This window comes from Chanos chanos, chromosome 3 (assembly GCF_902362185.1).
Source record: "Chanos chanos chromosome 3, fChaCha1.1, whole genome shotgun sequence".
Lineage (NCBI taxonomy): Eukaryota > Metazoa > Chordata > Actinopteri > Gonorynchiformes > Chanidae > Chanos > Chanos chanos.
The window spans coordinates 36,799,813-36,818,780 of NC_044497.1; the positions used below are offsets into that span (position 1 = coordinate 36,799,813).

Genomic DNA, 18,968 nt, shown 5'->3' on the forward strand with positions numbered 1-18,968 from the left:
TTATTAAAATCAGTCAAAACCATTCAAATACTGTATTTCAAAGCTCTACATCAACTCATGCTAAACAGCACTTGACTGTAAAGTAATGGAATAAGGTGTTCTGAAATATGTAAATGACCACTTGCTGTCACTAATTACATAATTGAATATATAAAACTAAGATGACGACCAAATTTTATGCTGTCAAAAGTTGATGATTAGACACTGCCAAATCATCATCACTTAGAATGACGATGACAATATCATAACACCCTTCCAAAGAAGTAGTTAAAGAAGAATTATTTTAAGGCTCTTCTGGTCCTGAGGGTTTTCAAACAGATGTCTTTTTCTGTAGTCAAGCGTATTAGCATTGCGTGACTCTGAAAACAGTTCGGACAGAAAGATAGTCATGTTAAGTTGTCCCTGTGCAAGAGTAAGGCCAGCAGCAGCTGACTTAATTTCACATTTCTCTATAGAGTAGAGATACAGTTACTGATTGGCTGAAACCATGGCAATCACATCCAAAATGGGCCAATCAAAAGCCCACAGCAGTTAGACGGCATTAATGTGAAGGTGAAGGCCATAAATGATGAAGTTCAGGAAATATCAATTTTCCAGTGCATTGGTACGAAAAGGGATCGTTCCTCATTGTAAACTCCATTTGGACAAAAATGTCAGGTGTAATATCCAATCCAAACACGATGAAGTAACAACAGAACTCCGGACATTTGCCACATTAATATGACGCAGGCTTTACTGTCAACAGCTAATCAAATCTGAGAGCCATTATGAGACTGTTGAGAGACTGACAGGATGTCCTCAAAAGTTGAAGAAGAATAAATACTTAAATGTAGATTCATCTCGCCCAGTGGTATGTCTCCTAAGAAGCTACAAATCCTGCTACAAATGCACTGTTTGTTTCTGTAACAGTTCTCATTCCTTTGTCTTGACAACAGCTTTGGTATCAAATTTCAAGACTGGACTTACAAACTTCTTGGAAACTGTTGAAAAAAACATTGTTTTCTTCTGGAAGTTCTCCCCCACAAATTTTCCTGGTAGGTCTCTGGGGAACCGTGTGTCATAACAAAGTTCTTGCACAGAGAGTTATTGTTACCATGATGAGGACTGACAATACTGGCATCTGGCATGCTGATCCAATCGCATGTGCTGCTGAAAAACAGTCAACACAGCATGTGAAACTCATTTACTTGAATGTATTGTTTTTCCCTTTTTTAGACTAAAAAATTACTTGTGCTTTTTCACAATTACATCTTGAAAATGTAAAAATTAAAACTGTATTTTGTTCTTGACTAAAATGACAATTATAACGGTCATGTATAATACACAGATAGCAGATCAAATATAAATACATAACATATGCTTTAAATATATAGTACAAAATAAGTAAACAGAAACCTCTGATTCTGGGGATCATTATTTGTTGACTGCTGCTGCCTTCTCCTCCCTCACTGATTGGTTTAATCTGGATTAGATAATCTTCGTCCAAAGGCAAAGAGAGTTCTAGAAATGTGCTGTTAGTAACCAGCACGCTTGGATGACTCTGTCTGCTTTGCTTGTACATCACCTTCAGATAAAAAATGAATTACAAGGTGTTAGGATAAAACATAGGATGAAATGAGTTACAATAATCCCTAATTCAATGTGTTCCTAACTTTTTGGATTAGTTCAGGTGAAAGAAAAGTAAATAATTCTTTGACTTATTGACAGAATAATGTAACTCAACTAAGTAAGAAAGAAAGATGCAAAAAAGGCACAAAGAAAAGAACATTCTGCTTTTACCTTGTACCCCATCACTTCTGATTCATTGTCCAGGGCTTTCACCTGGTCCCATTTCAGGATGATTTTAGAGTTGGATGTGTTCCACATTACTTTCATTGGAGGCTGGCTTGGTGCTAAAGCAGATAAATAAGTGAGCTCATTGTTCAGTGTATATACATCATAAACTACTGGAGAGTAGTTATTCCCAGTGTTTCCCAACTAAAGTCTGGAGAAGTAACAGGACTTTACTTTTTTTCATTCAAGCTCTGCACTCATACACCAATTTTATTAATCAATCTTCCAGATCCCTGATATCTTTCATCAGATTTGTTGTAAAGCACAAAGTCCTGTGGGACCTGAGTGCTGAGGATTGGAATAACTGTAACATGTCCCTGTTTGGAACCGTAACATAATCTTTCATTTTGGAACTGTAACATATCACACAATACTCACTGTAACACTGTAACATAATTTCATGTGGAACTGTAAAGTATTGTAAACATTTTGGAACCGTAACATATTGTAAAATATTCTCTACAACTATAACATACTGATGAATCGAGCAGTAGGGAGATGTGATGTGCTCTTACGGGGTCTCTTTGTGGTGATGTTGACAGTGGTGCTGTCGGGCCCCACGCCTGCGCTATTATATGCCCGCAGCGTGATGAAATAAGTGCTGCTGGCCTCTAGTCCTCGAATGACTGCAGACGTTTTGTTCCCTACTGTCCTTAAAACGCTGGCAGTCTCCTTGTTTTTCTTCTCTCCCCAGTACCTCAGCTAACAGAACATATAGTACACTGGTCATCATTCAAAGACTAGACATATCAACTTATTCCTGTAGACAGGCTAATATTTCATTTTGTCATTTAGTCATGCCAACTGCAACTGAAATAATTGTTTTAATCTTTGATTTCATCCTGTCTTATGGGTATACTAAACAATAGAGCAAAAAAGAACACACAATCAGCAGGTTCATTACCAAATGCAAAAAGTTTCTTAGGTTTGAATTAATCATATGAATCATTTGACACATAGTTACAAATGTTCTTGGACATCTGTTGTATCATCTTACGAGGCTGGAAGGTCAGGCCGGCTCAAACTGAAGTATCACTCATGTCTTTCACTTACCTCATAGCCCATGATGCGTCTCCTGCTGGTGATCCAGGGCAGGGATTTCCAGCTGACCTCTGCCTCTGATGCAGACAGACTCTTAGCACGGACCCTGCTCGGGGCACGAATTGGCTCTGTGTTTGAGGGGGAGGAGTGTAATTTAATATCTGTTATCTTTTTTGATTCAGACAAAATCTTCTTTGACAGTTCAGGAAAATACTGAGACAGGCATAGGATGAACAAATTAGCAAGTGGTTTCTCAGTGGTATGTTGTACTTACTCATGTAGATTTTTTACAAAAACATTTTGATATACAACACCATCATCATCTTACTAACTGATCTACTATAATGTGTTATAGGATGTATTTGTGTTGCTATTCTCTCTACCTTCCTCTGCAGAGTAGATGGTGGTAATGGCCCCAAAAGGCCCCTCTCCTTTGTTATTGTACACTCCAACTTTCACATGGAAAGGTGTGAATGGAGGGACACTTTCATTCTTGTAGACGTATCGAGATGCATCTGGAGCAGTGACAGCAGCCAGCATCCAGGCCTGTGCTCTGTGAGGGCGAAAAGCCACCACATAGCCGAAACCTGGACCTCCCTGAAGCTCCTCAGGAACAGGCTGGAGCGTAACACACACACACAAACAGAAAGAGAGAGAGAGAGAGAGAGAGAGAGACGGGGGGGGGGGTTCAAAGGATGAGTGAGGAGAGGAGAGGCTGACAATCAGTTTATTCTCTACCATCACAAAGCATAACAGAAACATTATGTGTGAAAAACCAATAAGCCCTTGAGAACTGATGCACATTTTAAAACAGCATTGCTCACATTCAGAAAAAATTAGCCTCATTCAGTCAGTCTTGAAACTTCCTTTTAGCTGATAGAAGAAGTTGCATAATGTTTGACTCATTCTGTTGTCATAACTATCTACCGTATAGCACAAAGAAAGTGTAAACAATAAGGGACCAGTTTCCCGCTTCTTTTACCTCCCATGTGATGACCAGCTCTGAGCGACTCCCACCGCCTCCACTTATTCTCGCTGGCGTAACCTTTGGACCTGCAATGTCGACAGACACAACTGTCCTGTAATGTGTCTGTTGAAGGATGAGGTATATTGGTTGTCCAGATACAACCATTTTCACGCACAGCTGTTGTGATTGACAAGCCAAAAACACAATATCCCACTGCTTTGGGACATTGTTTGAGGACTTAGATTGAATTATTTGATTAGCTGGAATTCATTAAAATGAGAGAGAAAATGTGCCTCTGAACCATTTCAGTAGCTATTTCTTTTTAAAGCAGATGAAGTTTAATCTGACATGATGTTCAGAATTATTCATTAATTCATTACTTTATTTTTCACTCTGACAGCTCTGAATCTGTTTCCCTGTAATCTTTGGAGTTGTATCAGGTGCTATTTTATGGCTGAAATAAACAAAATATTTTTTTAAAATTTACACTTTCCTTTTAGGAAATATTTAATCAAATATAGCATGAACAAGTTTCTGCTCTGACAGATATCTACAACTCTCCATTGTTTGAGAGTTGTTTGTATAAATCTTGTCTGTTTGATGGTATTTAATCTCACATTAGTTTTGACGCTGGTAAATGACAATGTCCTCTGGTGTGATGAGGTGTACTCACGGACATCCTTGGTTCGGACTTTGCCAGAGGGTTTGCTGGGTTCACCTGTTCCTATGGAGTTTGTGGCCAGAACTCTGAATTCATACTCCACCCAGGCACTGAGGTCAACGACCCGGGCAGTCAGTTGCTGCCCACTCAGAATCTCAGGAACTGAGAGAGCAAGAACAGAAACTTTGAGTGACACTGAGTAAAAACACAAAATCACAAAATACCAATATAAATGAGGCTATCATGGATCAGTGGCAGTGGTCAGTTTGGATCAATCAATACATCTTACTAATCAATAAAATTAATGAGTAAAATAATCAATATCAATACAGCACACACAGGATGAAAATTTTGCATTATAGAGTTAAAATACAAGTGTGAATTGATTTTCTGGTAGTTTTGAAGACAAGTGAGTGAATTATTTGTTTGTGTTTGAAATTGGGATGAATGTCTCACGTGTTTTGACAGCCTGCCAGCCCAGTGAGAAGGGGCTCCTGCCCTGGACACTGTAGGTGAGAATAGGGCTGTGATTATGTGGTCCTGGGTGCCACGACACCACACATGTCGTCTCAGTGATGTCACTCACCTCAATGTCCAATGGAGGACCAGGGGGTCCTGTACAGAAGAAAAAAAATTAGATCAATAATCTGAAATTAAAATATTAAAATAAACATTGTTTTTAAAGCGGTCTATGGCAAACAATAGATGGAGATGAATACATCAACAATTTATTTACTGAAAGATTAGTATGAAATGTTCCTAATTTGTTTTGTTTTTTTTTTTAATTCAGAAGTAAAGTAAGTATCTCAACCCCTGACCTTAAGCATCAGCAACTGTTTTCAAATGATAATGAAATGAAAATGAGAAAATGAAAAGAGAAGAATATGCTATAGATTTGCAACTATGTCAGATTTTGATGTTTTTCCACAAATATAGGTCAAATATTGCTATTTGACTACACATGGTATTTAACCTCTTTCTAGAGATCAGGTCAGGGGGTATAATTAGTGAAAAATGAGAGATGTAACAGCACAACTTATTGCTTTACCTCTGACAACTACATCAATAGCAACTGAGGCACTGTCAACCTTTGTCTGCACAGCACAGGTATACTTCCCAGCATGCCTTAGCTGGATGTTGCGAATCATGATGTCACCAGAAGATCGCTGTTAATAAATGATATACCGCAGGTCATTGAGAAGTTTAACAGTGACAGAAAATAACTTTTTAAAATCACTCCTATAGTGTGAGAGCTGCATATTGAGTTATAAAATATCTAAGAATGTATCTAATCTAACTTTCAACAATGTCTTCCAAGGTGAGAAAAAGTAATTAAGTGCAAACTGTGTAACTCACATATGTTACAGCTAAGAGAAAATCAATTCTAAAAAAAAATTCTTTCATTTACTTTGAAAGGGAAATAAACTCTGAGCATATCTTCCCAGACCATAAAATCACAACATGAGAAACACTGAATCTTAAACAGTTTCTAAAGTTAAAGTGACTGCAATTATGGAAGTTGTCAAAAATTAGTACCAGTCTACTGAAACACAGCATGTTTTACAGAAAACATTTTCATTTAATATTGTTAAGTTTCTGACTATTAATGATTAAGACACTTACTCCGCCAACTTTTTCAAAGTATCCACCAGGGGTTTCGAAACTGATCATCTGTTCATTGAAAAACCAGGTGAACTTCACTTCTAGAGAGGGATCTCGTGATACCTGACATGGAAGCACAATACTCTCTCCTACTGTGACATCCAGCTGGGCGGCTTTAGTGGTAATGATGGTCGGCTCTGAAAAATGAAAATACACAAATAAACTTACGAAAAGAAAAAAAAAGTAAAAGGTGAGATCCTAAGGGCAAAAGGTGTTTTTTCCCCTGTTGATGGGACTTTTATGGCTCTCTTAGCACCACAAGGTGTCACTGTACTCTTAAATTTCTGCTAGTTGCCCTGTTACTCTATAGCCATACCACAAAGGAAATCCTCAGAAACATGAAGCTCAACCAGTGTATATCACTCTCTTCAGAAAATCCTCAATTTGGGCTCAAAGTGAGGATGCACACTGAACAACAGGGAGTGACTGTAAGTGACTTCATCTCTGTGAAACTTTCTCCACATTTCAATGTTCTCATTTAAGGAAGATGGAGTATGGGAGTATTTATGCATGAAAGAAAGGCAAAGCTGGCACAGTTGACAAGACTGGGGATAATTTTGCTTGAATCTTTCAGTGGAGTGTTTGCAAAATCCTTAAAGTTGTCTAAAATATTCTCACCAGTGGTCACAAAGGCTCTGTCATTTATGAAAAAATGCCTGGGCCTTACAGTATTTCAAATAAAACACCCAAATAACTTCTCAGAGAGAATCTACAAAGTTACAAAAAGCTGTTTGCTGACTATCATACACAGCTGCCTCTTACTGGTATTACTAAAATATTCTTATTTTTATAAGAATTGAAGTGACATTCTTCTGAAAAAGTAAATTAATTGCAATTAAGTAGAGAAATTAAGAAAAATTATTTACCACAACATTTTCACAAGTTTTTTTTTTTTTTTTTTACAGCTGCCAGAAATTACTGTACACATGTGTTGAATACCATAATAATTTGATGCACGGGGTGGCAGATCTTGTAACTTTCTACAAAAAAGACCATCCAAACTAGACATTCTAGAGATCTCAGTTTGAAAATGTCAGTCAAATCACACTCCCCTTTTTACCTCTATTTTCATTTGCCTTATTTGTCCTCTGACACACCTGACTGTAAGGTATTAGAGAAAAAAAGGAAGAAAAATGAGCTCCACCTAAACTGAATCACAAAATGTTGCAGGGTATTCACTGCTATCACAAGGTAATTAATATTTAATGAGAGTTCTGTTTTATTATTAATGTAAATTAGGGGGCAATCTCCACTCAAAAGACATGCTCTCAGTGTGACAGATATCTGCAATAAGTACTCACCAGAAATGCTTCACCTCCCATGGTAATGGCTGAAATAAATAGCTCTATGAAGGGAAAACTTCATTTTCACAAAAGGGGCTGCTTGCACCAAATGTACCATAAGCATTCACCAAAGATTCTGGCATTTCTTGACAAAGCAAAAAAGAGCCTTTAAAATAAAATGGAAATGGTTTCTATAGTAACCAATTTGCAATTCAAAAAATTGAAAGCAATCTCGCTCTGTTTTAATGGAACACTGGTATTGTTGACTTGGCTCTTTTAACAGGGGGTGAAAAATCATTGACTTGCGGGCAGCATTGATTCAAATGGATTGAACCCCTAATCAAACAGGGCACATTAATTTATACACAAATGCAATGAGCTGAATGATGGGGAGGGTTCCTACGTTATAAAACAATGCTGATGCAAGACAAATAAATCCACACTCCTGCCATTAATGGCAAACCTGTCCATTTAAATTGCAGAGATTTGGGGAAATTTCTGGCCATATAAAACTGCTCATTTTCACCAAAGCCTTTACCATTGTTAGGAATCTGCATAGGGACTGAAATGTTTCAGCCCAAATGAGAGACTCTGAATACACCCCAGACACCTTGGAAAACGTGATCTAAATGCAACAAATTTAGAAAAACAAAGGAAATTTCCACTGTGTACCTTTGACCACAAGTGTCCCAGCACTGCTTGCCACCCCAAATTGGTTCCTGGCCACACAGGTGTAGAGACCAGCATCCAGTTTGGTAATGTTTGAAATTCGAAGACTCCCATTGTCCAGCACAGAAACTCTGAAAGGAATATGATGAGAGAAAAGAGTCATACCATACACAGGACACTGTATACAATTATAAAATGTATACATAACCAATGACCCAATCTGTTTTACGATGTGTCACTCACATCTAAAGGCTCCCATGCCTGTTTACGACTAAACCATTACACAAGTGTATACACATGAAGGATGTACTCATTCAGCCATGTAAAGTTTAACCCAGAATCTCTGACTCCATAGTAACAGTGAAAGAAAAACTAAGCAATCTACTTGAGACACCAATTACTGGGATTAAATATAAAAAACGCAATTTATTCACATCAAATGACACTTTCTTTGAAGAAATCAAGACAAACACAATAGCTTGCCAGAGGAGATGTCACTTGGAAGTGTAAATTAGGCAGAGAAGACTGTTTAGCACACCATTTTCACAATCCTTTCCCGGTTTTTCACTAGAGCAAACAGCATGGCTCCCAGAAATAACTACACACATGCTGAATTCAATGACAATTGCATTCATTGGGCAACAGGTCTTGTAACTTTCTACAACCAAATTTCAACTTAACATCCAGTGACATCAGCCACCAGCAAACAGGCGAATACCATTAAAAAAACAAAAATATTTTGGCTTGCTTCATACAATACACAAAAATGCTTGTCGACATTGGTATTAATGGTACATTTTCTATTTCCAATTGTTTTGTACACATGCCCACTATTATCTTCATTTTGTATGAATATACTTTTTATGAGAGAGATATATGTTCTAAAACATACTGAAAACCACAGTAAGTTCATCAGTCAATTTCCAAATATCAAATGCATTAGAAAACAAACAGCAATATTTTGCTTGTTACAGTTTTCTGATTTGTAATTTTGTTGGGACTGTTCTCATTTGTTTATTATAGGAGGAGGGACAAAACACCTACTGGTCTTTAAGACAAGATATGAGGCTGTGTTCCCTTGATTAGCTAAGAAAGTTGGACTGTATTTCAAAATGTAAACAACAAAAACATTGGTAAGTATTGGTATATTGAGATAATATTGTTGCAAAAACAAGCCCAAAAGTCAAGAAGTGAACTCCCCCTTTAAATAATGAAAAACAAAATTTTAATCACATCATACTCTTACATGTCTGCAAGTGCCGAACATTAGAATGTTTGTCTTAAAATAGGAGAACAGAAAAAAAACATACATTTATTGAATTCATGAAAATTTCATGAATTTGTTGTCTCTACAGATACCCAGTGGTCCCTATTAAATATCAATTAATTCCCAGTTGCACAGTCAAACAGATTTGTCTTCTACAGCATCGCTGTAGGAGTATTTGACCAACTGATTATTTTAGAACTGTGAGTTCATCACCATGGCATTCATTAGATCTCCTTTTGTTCATTTGCTTTATTGTGTTTCACTGACAGCTGCCGTATCTGAGACATTCTCTGAGAGCTGAAAACAGGCTGCATCTTGTTTTCCTCAGAGCTGCAGGAATCTTGAGTACAGTGGTAGAGGAATGGATTAGCTTCATTTTAACTCCGATGTCAGTGCTGAGGGTTACAGATAAAAATAACCCTCCTGAGAATATAAACAGCATTTGCTTAATATGCATCACGACCTTTAAGGAGCAATTGTTCTTAACACCTCATCTTGGCTGGAGGGTAGGATTTGAGGGGTAAGATCCAGAAAGTGGTGGGAAGTCACCCTTGGCTTTAGAGGCAAATATGGAAAAGATCCAGGATGAACTTCTTGGCATTTCAAACATATCTTCTGGGAGGGTTTTTAAATGACTGGCATTTTGACTTTAATCCTAGTGAAGACTGGACCCAAACTGTGTGTACCTGCATTTTCTTTTGTTCCCCATCAGATGGACACTACTACAATTTACAATTTAGCATTTGGCAGACGCTTTTAGCCAAAGTGACTTACAATCAGTGCATCAGTCGGATTCCTAATAACTCATAAGCAGACATCGCAATAAGACTGAGTGTCAATTTACCCCTTCGTATTGCGCCCCTACTAAAGGATCACTGGGAGATAAAACCACACTTAGACCCCAATACCCTGTTCATAAAGCAATACCCTTTAATATCCTTCAGCAGCTTCCAATACTCTGAAAACAGCTTATTCTAAGATGTTCACCGTAGGTTTCTAAGCATGGCCAGAGGCATAGAAACATCCCATGACAACCTGTGCCTTCATGATGTGTTTCTGAGTGTGTAAGTCATGCTTAACAATTAATTATGAACTATGTGTGTAGCAGACATTGTCATGAGGCATTCACAAACCCTCTTTTCACTGCTTTAGTCCACATGTGGATCACTGTTACCTCTACTGGTTAACAGCACTGTTACAGCACTAGCTCCCCTACATATTCATTTTAAATAAGGTATTTCATAAAGACTATTGGCCCGCTGCCCGTTTGCCATTGGATAGGTTATATTGTGAATGTCTACACGGGTGCTCATGAACTGAACTCAATCTTTGTCATGATAAGTCATGTAAACCCTCCAGCTGATTAGCAGCCCTCACCATGAGAACACAACAGTTTCATCAGTGGTAATTAGACATTAAGTTATTTTAAAGGAATGCCTAATTAAATTGCCACATGATGTATCTTTACGTCTTTATGAGGTAGTAGAATGGTTAAATAGCAGTGGTTTATGCTGCTGTTAGAGCTATAAATTCACCCATTTCATTGAACAGACTCACAAACCAGGTCACAGAGTCCCCTGCTGAGAGGGAACATGGCTTAATATTCATAACAATTATAAATACAGACTTAGGGAGGAGTTTCACTGTGCCTCAAGTGTATTTTTTCTGATCAAGCTGTCTGAGTACTACATGCCTGAAAAAGCATTCGAATGTCACATGACATTTCACTTGGGTTTTTTAAAATGAGAAAACCCAAACTGTAGACAAATCGCAAAAACTGCTATGTTAAAAATGTATTTTTAAGATTTTCTGCTGTGCACCACTTTAAAGAATTTCTCTTTAATTCACAAACACATTTAAACTCTCTTTCTTAAAAACAGAGGATTCACATTTAAATTAAGGGCATCATGATTATTTACCATCTAAAAGTTCAGATTCATGTTGTAGTGAGGAGACATATAAGGAAATGAGACTTTTGACAAAAAAAAATCTTAATACTCAGCAGTGAGTATTAAGATGTTGCATTATTCTTCCTCCTGAGAATCTCTCCATGCTGCTTTTCTGTCTGTGTGTGCTTGCACATACTCATAGTCTAAGACACTTACTAATGATCAACAGACCTCTCTCTGGACTTCTGCAGGGTAGTGGGGTGGGCTTGGTGAATAATTTCAAATCTAGAGTATGTAAATGAAATATCAGACACATGCAATTATTCATTCTTAACAGTGGAAGCCAGTGTTAATCCACTCTAATGAGGTGACGAACAGTTCAGTCACAGTGAGAGAAATGAATTATACGGCAAAAAAAAAAAAACGCAGATAACTGAATACCACGTTGTAAAAGCAAGAGATTTTCATCTCCTTTTCCATCTTTTTCCTCACATGAAAAAAGCAGAAAAAAATTGTGTCTAATTAATCCTCAGTGGACACACCGATCAAACCAATAATTATCTGAGTTTATGGATTCTGGATTTTATTGAGTGGTTCTTTCAGTTAAAAACAAAACAAAACAAAACAACCCCCCCCCTCCCCGACTTTTCTCTTGACAATATCATAGTTTTATTGTGACCACCAAACACGGCAGAAATTGGGATAGAGAACTACATATAGTATGAAAAGAAAAGTGTGGTATAACTCAAAGAGAGGTTGTTTTTTTTTTTTACCTTTGACTCTCTCTCAGAGCCTCCTTTCCTTTCCTCCATGATATCATCCCACGGGGGGACATGCGGGGCCTGCATTCAATTAACACGTCCCCGCCCTGCCGAGCCAAAGTCTGAGACTTCAGCACGTTCTCTGAGAAATCTGGGGCCACAGCTGAGGAGAGAAAACACAACTTTTACAAACAGAGAAAATGAGGGCAGTGAGGATAGAGGAAAAGAGAGAGTGGGAGGAAAGGATGGGTGATATGAGGGAAGGGTACAAGTGGGATATGAGTGAGAGAGGGGTATGGGATGGATGTATTGTGAAGACAGAGCAGACGAGTGAAAACAGTGAGAAAAGGAAGTGGAGGAACAGAGCCTTGAAAACATCAAGAGTAAGGCCGAAAGGGAAAGAGAGTGTAAGAGAGAGATTGAAAAGGTATGTCTTCATAGTGTAACTGGCAAAAATTTTCTCTTTTTTCTTCTTCGGTTTTCTCTCCACCTCTGCCTCTAATGAACAGTTCACAGAATCCTTGTAGTCACATAGCCAGTAAGTGTGTCATCCTTAAGTCCGACCTATTTTAAGAAACAGTGAAGAGGTGCTTACTCCCACGCTAAATCAAATCTTCTGCCGTGAAGTGCAAATTTAAAAGGCACTAAGTGACAGATGTTGTAATAGACTTTTTGAGCTTTTTCTGTATACATACCAAACAGAGCATAGTCAAACTTCAAAGCTACTGTAACGTCAAGAAATGACAGAGCTTAGAAACTGTAGGCATTGCACTTAAGAGTTTGTGCCAGAATGAACAAAAACAGTAACACCTTTTCCTCTCTCATCTTCTTAATCTCTACAGCAACAATGTATTTGATCACTATACCTTCAAACACTACCCTGCTAAAGAAAATCAGTAGAAGTTTTAAGCATTTAGTAAAAGGTATTTCCGTTATGTAGCAGGGCATGAAGTCCTGTGACGGCTTTTACAATCATGCATCTGAACTCTGAATACTAGATATTAGCTGACAACCTTTTCTTAAGCAAAAGTCAATTTGGTGTCTTCTTGACAGAAACAACAAGTTAGCCAGAGTTAAATGTATTCAAAGGATAAAGTTTTTGGATTATAGAAGCACCTTTCTAATCCAAGCAGACCTGAGTGCATGCAGCCACAAGTGCTCTCATAAACTGTGTCCTCTTGCAACTGCAACTGCGACTGTAACAAAGTCAGCTTCAGGTAATTTTACACTGATGAATTACCATCTGTTTATCTGGAGTGTTGCAATACTAAACCGTCCATGGGTCTTGTGAATACTGCTCCCCATTAAAGCTTGAGGATACATGCTGCCTTACCTATTATTGTGAGCATTGCATTGGTAAAAATCCTGCCATGACGATTCTCAGCCACACACTGGTACATCCCTGTGTCAGAGAGAGCCAAAGCACTGATGGACAGAGCCCCATTGATAAACTGGATCCTATCCTGAAATTTAAAATGTTGAAAAATAATGGTATGTATTATACACATCTTTAGTATATTATATCTGAACCTGCTCCTTTTCACATACACACACACACACATATTCACACACATTCACACACACACACACACACATCGTGAGAACTAAAAAAATTACATTGGCAATCTGGGAATTTTGAGAATCTGACAGCTCACAATATATGTATGGACAGGGTGCAATTCATGAAAAAATCAGAGGGGGGGGGTGTGTTTTTGAGACTTTCTTATTCATGAAAATAAATCACAAACCACAGTAGGCCTATATACAGTAGACTATGAAGCCTGTTAGGCTATTTCTTACAGCTGAAACATTTATAAAGTTTCAGCTGTTAAAGCAACATTTATAAAAATAATTGTGAACTTTAATAGAACAATTTCAGAACTTGAACTAACCACTGCATTTGCAGGAATATTTTAATTCAAAATATGATGATATGCTGCTCTGAATCCTTTTCATTTTTCTTTCATTTGGCTAACTAGCTGTAGTTTTCGCGCTGAAATAGACTATTTGTGCTTGGTGACATTCTGAATAGCCATGCGTAAATCAAAGCCAATGGAACCAGGACCATCACGTAATCATGGTGTCATCTCTTTTGTCACACGAGCGAGAGCGCTGACAGTGATAGTCCATTTCTGATTTTATTGTTGTTTGCACTATAGACTGTTCTCATGTTGCAGCACTTTACTTAGATATATTTTCAAAATATTTTTATTTTAGGTATTTTATATGGTCTATTGGTGAAGTAACATTAATCACTATGGGGGGGATTTTGTCCCCACCAGGGATAAAAATAATTCAGCAGAGGCTGGGATATATAGACCAGAGAGGGGTAAATCCCTCTCATCCCCCCTGGCAAATCACACGATGCATATGGACATCTCATGAGCTGAACAGACACACTTTCACATGAACACAACAAACATGCATTTGATCTGTATTCGTGCTAAAATAAGACAGTGCCAACTTTTTAAGGCAGGTCAGTTTCAAACACAGGGTTCATTATTTGTGGACTTTCTTAGACATCAGGTTATCTTTGTTGTGAAAAGCATTAGTATAAAATTAAGAGTATATATGCACAGAAAATTCCTGCCAGTGTGATGTATAACAGATACCATATGACTAATGAGGACAAGAAAGGGAATGACATGTCAACTATCATACTTTAAACAAATGCCTTAACACTAGGGTTATATATATTCAATAACACAGCCAATTAAGAAGATGTTTAAGGAAGCAGAAGGCTTGTCTGACCTTTTAGCCACTAAAAAAAACTGTTTGAGATTGCTTTTAACTATTTTAACTGCTGTTTTGAGATGTTCTTCTTTTTTCACTTAATTGTGTTCTTAACAATTTATTCTTACTGTCTTTCATTTCGCTTAATATGTTTTATTACTCTTTATTCTATTTCTACTTCTCATTTTTCTTCTTAAAACTGTCACTCTATGTAAAGCCCTTTGTAAACCGTGTGTTGAAAAAAGTGCCACACTAATAAAGGGTATTATTATCACTTTTTCAAAAATGGCAAGTTCTCTATGCTCTCAAAAGAAAATGATAAAACCATGATAGTAAAAGCCCTTTTAACAATTACAGTTAACTAGATGTTTAACGAATCCTCAGATTCCTCATATGAGTCTAAGATGTCCTGCGACAAATGGAATATATCTTCAATGCTTAACGTTAGCCCTTAAATGTCCCCAGCTCCCCTTCACTCATGTGCAGAATCAAACCTATATAAAACCTCTTCATCTCAGTGAGCAGCACTCTCAGACAGTTATTGAAGCTGACTCTAATTTGATCTTTCTGCCTGATGTGTGCCACAGAGTACAAATTCATTGTTCTGGCTCTCAATCTTGTCTCTTCAATCCACCAGGTTGTTTAATGCCATTAGAGGAGAAGAACATATGAACAGTCTGTCAGAAGTCTACTTGGATTAGGTCTGTGCCACATGAAAAGACCAGACAGCCCCTCAACAACAGAACATATTCAAATTGACCTCCTATGAGTGCTATTCTTGAATGTCTGAAGTGTGGTCCTCTGAGTGCAGCATCACTGACTTGTAGTGGTTACACACAATACTGAGTTCAATAATGGCCACAGATGTCTGTAGTCTGTCCTTCTATGAACATGAAAACAATTTCAATTCAAACCCCTCATATCAAAATAAATTAGATGCTTTTGATTTCCCATAGCGTTGACATTAATGCTAGAGAAACACAGTATCAGTAACTGAATAAAGTTTCTTTTCTAGTTGGTTCTATGAATATAAAAACACCTAGATTCAACACAAGGGGGAGGGGGGTATTAAATCTATATTTTAGACATCTATTACATGTTCTATTGCAAGATAGACAGTCTTTCAGAATCAGACAAAAAGGATAAGTCACTGAATCAGAAAGGTTCGAACAAACCGGGCTTGAAATTAGTCCTAAAATGGTACAACACTAAAGACCATCTCTCTCTAGATGAGCTTGGTTATTCTGGTCGCTAGAGTCTGACACTGAATAGCAGAACATTCCAAGTTTGTCATACTATCTATCAGACAGTAACTACAAAAAAAACTTCTTTGCTTCTGCACGTAAGGATGGACTTTGGCCTGAATTTCTAAAGTCTGTTGTCCTTTGTTTCGGTATGCAGCTGGTTGTAATGGGGAAGATCAGCCCTGCTTCAGGCAGAGGAGACAAATGGTGCCATAGACATACTTTACGACTGTAATTAATTAGCTGTGACATTTTCCTGAAATCAGCGCTTTTTCATGTTGACAGGAGAGCACTGTTTGGGCACCTTCTGTTCAATGAGGGTTATTAAAAAGCTTGGTGTGCACATGCCACCAAGTCTACCTCAAAATGGCAGATGTTCAGTTTATAAGTATTCTACAAAATTATCCTTCCTTTTAATGTTTTTAAAATTGAAAATACTTAATTAATTAATTTACTTTTACATGTGGAGACTCACCATTATAGTTTGAAGGTCATACTTGAGGGGAAATGGATTTGTGAATCACCTTAGTGATATTTTGGAGAGACAGACTCCTGTAGAGCCAGTCTTTTCGACTGACATGCTCTACAAAATGGAGCAGTGACAAAGCATGATCTTCCACACATTTTCTTTGTAATGAGAAATAACAAATGACCTTCTTCTACCTCTATCCCTCTCACTACAGTACTGACCTTTGGTTTGGAAATTGATTAAATGCTATGGCAGTTGATGGTGACATTTTCAAAATGGTAACACCTTACCTCATTAATACAGTAAAGCCCTATGCATGCAAAAGAATGGGCTTACCTCTCAAAGAATCAGCTCCAAGAAAAAAAAAGGAAGGAGCTTCATTTATGCATTATTCGATGTTTTAAATGTCCACTCAAAAAACACCAATAAATTCACTAACCATACTAAAGGGTAATCTTTGGGAAATGTTTATATTAATGCCCTAATGATGAGATAATAAGACACCAATTCCTGGAAACATGGGCTGACTATCGCTGTTGATACTTTTTGAATTTTATGTATTTTCACATAGTTCTGAATTTATTCTTATTTCACGTCCTGCCTGTAACATTTTGGCATGAACAAAATGATTCATCGTGACAGCCTTAAAGTTTTAAGTCTTAGAATTATGGGGTATGAAACATGATATAAAATTTTTTGCCACTGGTTTGCCTAAATGTCAAAATGTATCCAGCATTCAAGGCACAAATCAACATAATATTTGCATGTTCACGACTGCTTGGATATTTTTTTTTAAATTTGCTGCTGCAATGGTAATAAAACAAAATACAACATTTAACCTTTTGACATTTAAGCTCTGAAAATGAATATTGTATGAGTTTTTTTTTGAGTCTGGTGCCAGAATTCAATGTTAGAGTTCTTAAAATTGATTGTGCCTTTTCATATGTTTTACTCTTGACTTTCTCTATCTACGTGCCATATTACCTTAAAATCTCACTGGAGACCAAACAGTTACAGGACATCTCCTTATATTTTAAGTTATACATTTTGAGTTAATCACATTTTACATGGTTATTTTATGAACAAAGCTCACTGTGAGCACTAAATTGCCTAAATAAAGTGTATGTGATTTGTGCTGCTCTTTGACCATCATATTTGCATTCACTGACATTTTTATATCAATTTAGCTCCTCTTGCATTGCTTCTTTTAAAAAGACTGGGATACCTCTTAATTTGACAATGTTCATGATGATGTTTCGAGATAGGGCAGGTTTAATTTACTCCCAAAAGGACGACAGATAAAAAACTTGAAATGAAGTGAAATCAAGGAGTTTTTTTTTTTCTGGCAGAGGGAGAGCAACACCATTTGTCTCTTATAGATACACTCAGTAGCAGACATGCCCTAGACCATAATTTGTGTCTTAGGTACTTGTACCACATTCTCTCCTCTTTTCTGAATCTGAAAATATTTCCAAATATGTGTTAAATATAGAAATTTGCATATAAAATGGTCCCTAGTAGTGTTTCTCTTAAACGCAAACTGGTTGATTGGGATGGTGCTATCTCCATATACTTTTCATACTATTTTGTTAGTGTGATAACAAAAGCTGTACAGCTGTGTTTCCCACCTCAAAAGACTCCAGGGGATCCCCATTTTTCAGCCATCTATAGGAAGGTTTGGGTTTGGCAGTGGCCTTGCATTCCCAAAGAAGTGAGTCATCAATAGCCCTTTGTATGTCCTGGGGTCCCTCCAGTAGCTGTGGGGGGGCTGAAAAAAAAATTATAATAGTAATAATAATAAGAATAATAATAAGAAGAAGAAGACTCTTGATCTTCATCTTCATCTTCATCTTCATCTTCATCATCATAATCATCATCATCATCACCATCATCATCATCAAATAAATTCTTCAGTATCACTATGAAGGCAGCCAGAAGATAAATCCATTTTATGAATAAGCAAACCAACCAACCATAGAATGAACCTATTTATGAGCAAACCCAGCCAATCAATCAATCAGCATTCTATTAGAAACCATTCCAACTGCTCTAAAACAACCTACATTATCAAACAGCACAGTTGTATGATATGATCTGCTCACCAAGAACACAAGGAAAAAATAAACGTCCATTTATTTGTTGGCTTGGGTTGGGGTTGTTTTTTCCCCAATTTTTTCAGTCTCTTGGTATATTGATTAGGAATTTGAGGTTCTTTCATTTATTTAATTTAAAATAATAAAGACTACTTACAACACCATTAATTTACAAGACTGTTATATAGTACCTTCCACTGCAATTCATCACAACTCAAACATTATGATGTTATAGTTAGTACAGTTTCATGATTCGGAAAAAAATTAGGACAAATTTATATTTTGATGCATTCTAAAATATGAAATGAATAGAAAAGGGCATGTTAATATTGCATATTTCCTCTTAACCTGTACAGTAAAGCACAAGAACATACTTAACAGAATTACTAAGCAGGC

The 18,968-nt window shown here is 37.1% G+C and overlaps 1 protein-coding gene across 1 annotated transcript in view; it reads right to left on the bottom strand.

The window, feature by feature from the left end:
* Nucleotides 1-267: 267 nt before the first annotated feature.
* cntn3a.1 (contactin 3a, tandem duplicate 1) overlaps nucleotides 268-18,968 on the bottom strand; it is a 40,738-nt gene continuing 22,037 nt past the window's right edge. The window contains exons 8-22 of the mRNA XM_030767810.1: nucleotides 18,108-18,247; nucleotides 13,367-13,496; nucleotides 12,046-12,196; nucleotides 8,120-8,247; nucleotides 6,126-6,301; nucleotides 5,551-5,668; nucleotides 4,959-5,117; nucleotides 4,515-4,664; nucleotides 3,857-3,927; nucleotides 3,258-3,492; nucleotides 2,887-3,002; nucleotides 2,349-2,535; nucleotides 1,780-1,892; nucleotides 1,396-1,564; nucleotides 268-359 (exon numbers count right to left, since the gene is read on the bottom strand). Coding sequence (XP_030623670.1) covers nucleotides 268-359; nucleotides 1,396-1,564; nucleotides 1,780-1,892; nucleotides 2,349-2,535; nucleotides 2,887-3,002; nucleotides 3,258-3,492; nucleotides 3,857-3,927; nucleotides 4,515-4,664; nucleotides 4,959-5,117; nucleotides 5,551-5,668; nucleotides 6,126-6,301; nucleotides 8,120-8,247; nucleotides 12,046-12,196; nucleotides 13,367-13,496; nucleotides 18,108-18,247 — 2,135 coding nt within the window. The remainder of the gene's footprint in view (nucleotides 360-1,395; nucleotides 1,565-1,779; nucleotides 1,893-2,348; nucleotides 2,536-2,886; nucleotides 3,003-3,257; nucleotides 3,493-3,856; nucleotides 3,928-4,514; nucleotides 4,665-4,958; nucleotides 5,118-5,550; nucleotides 5,669-6,125; nucleotides 6,302-8,119; nucleotides 8,248-12,045; nucleotides 12,197-13,366; nucleotides 13,497-18,107; nucleotides 18,248-18,968) is intronic.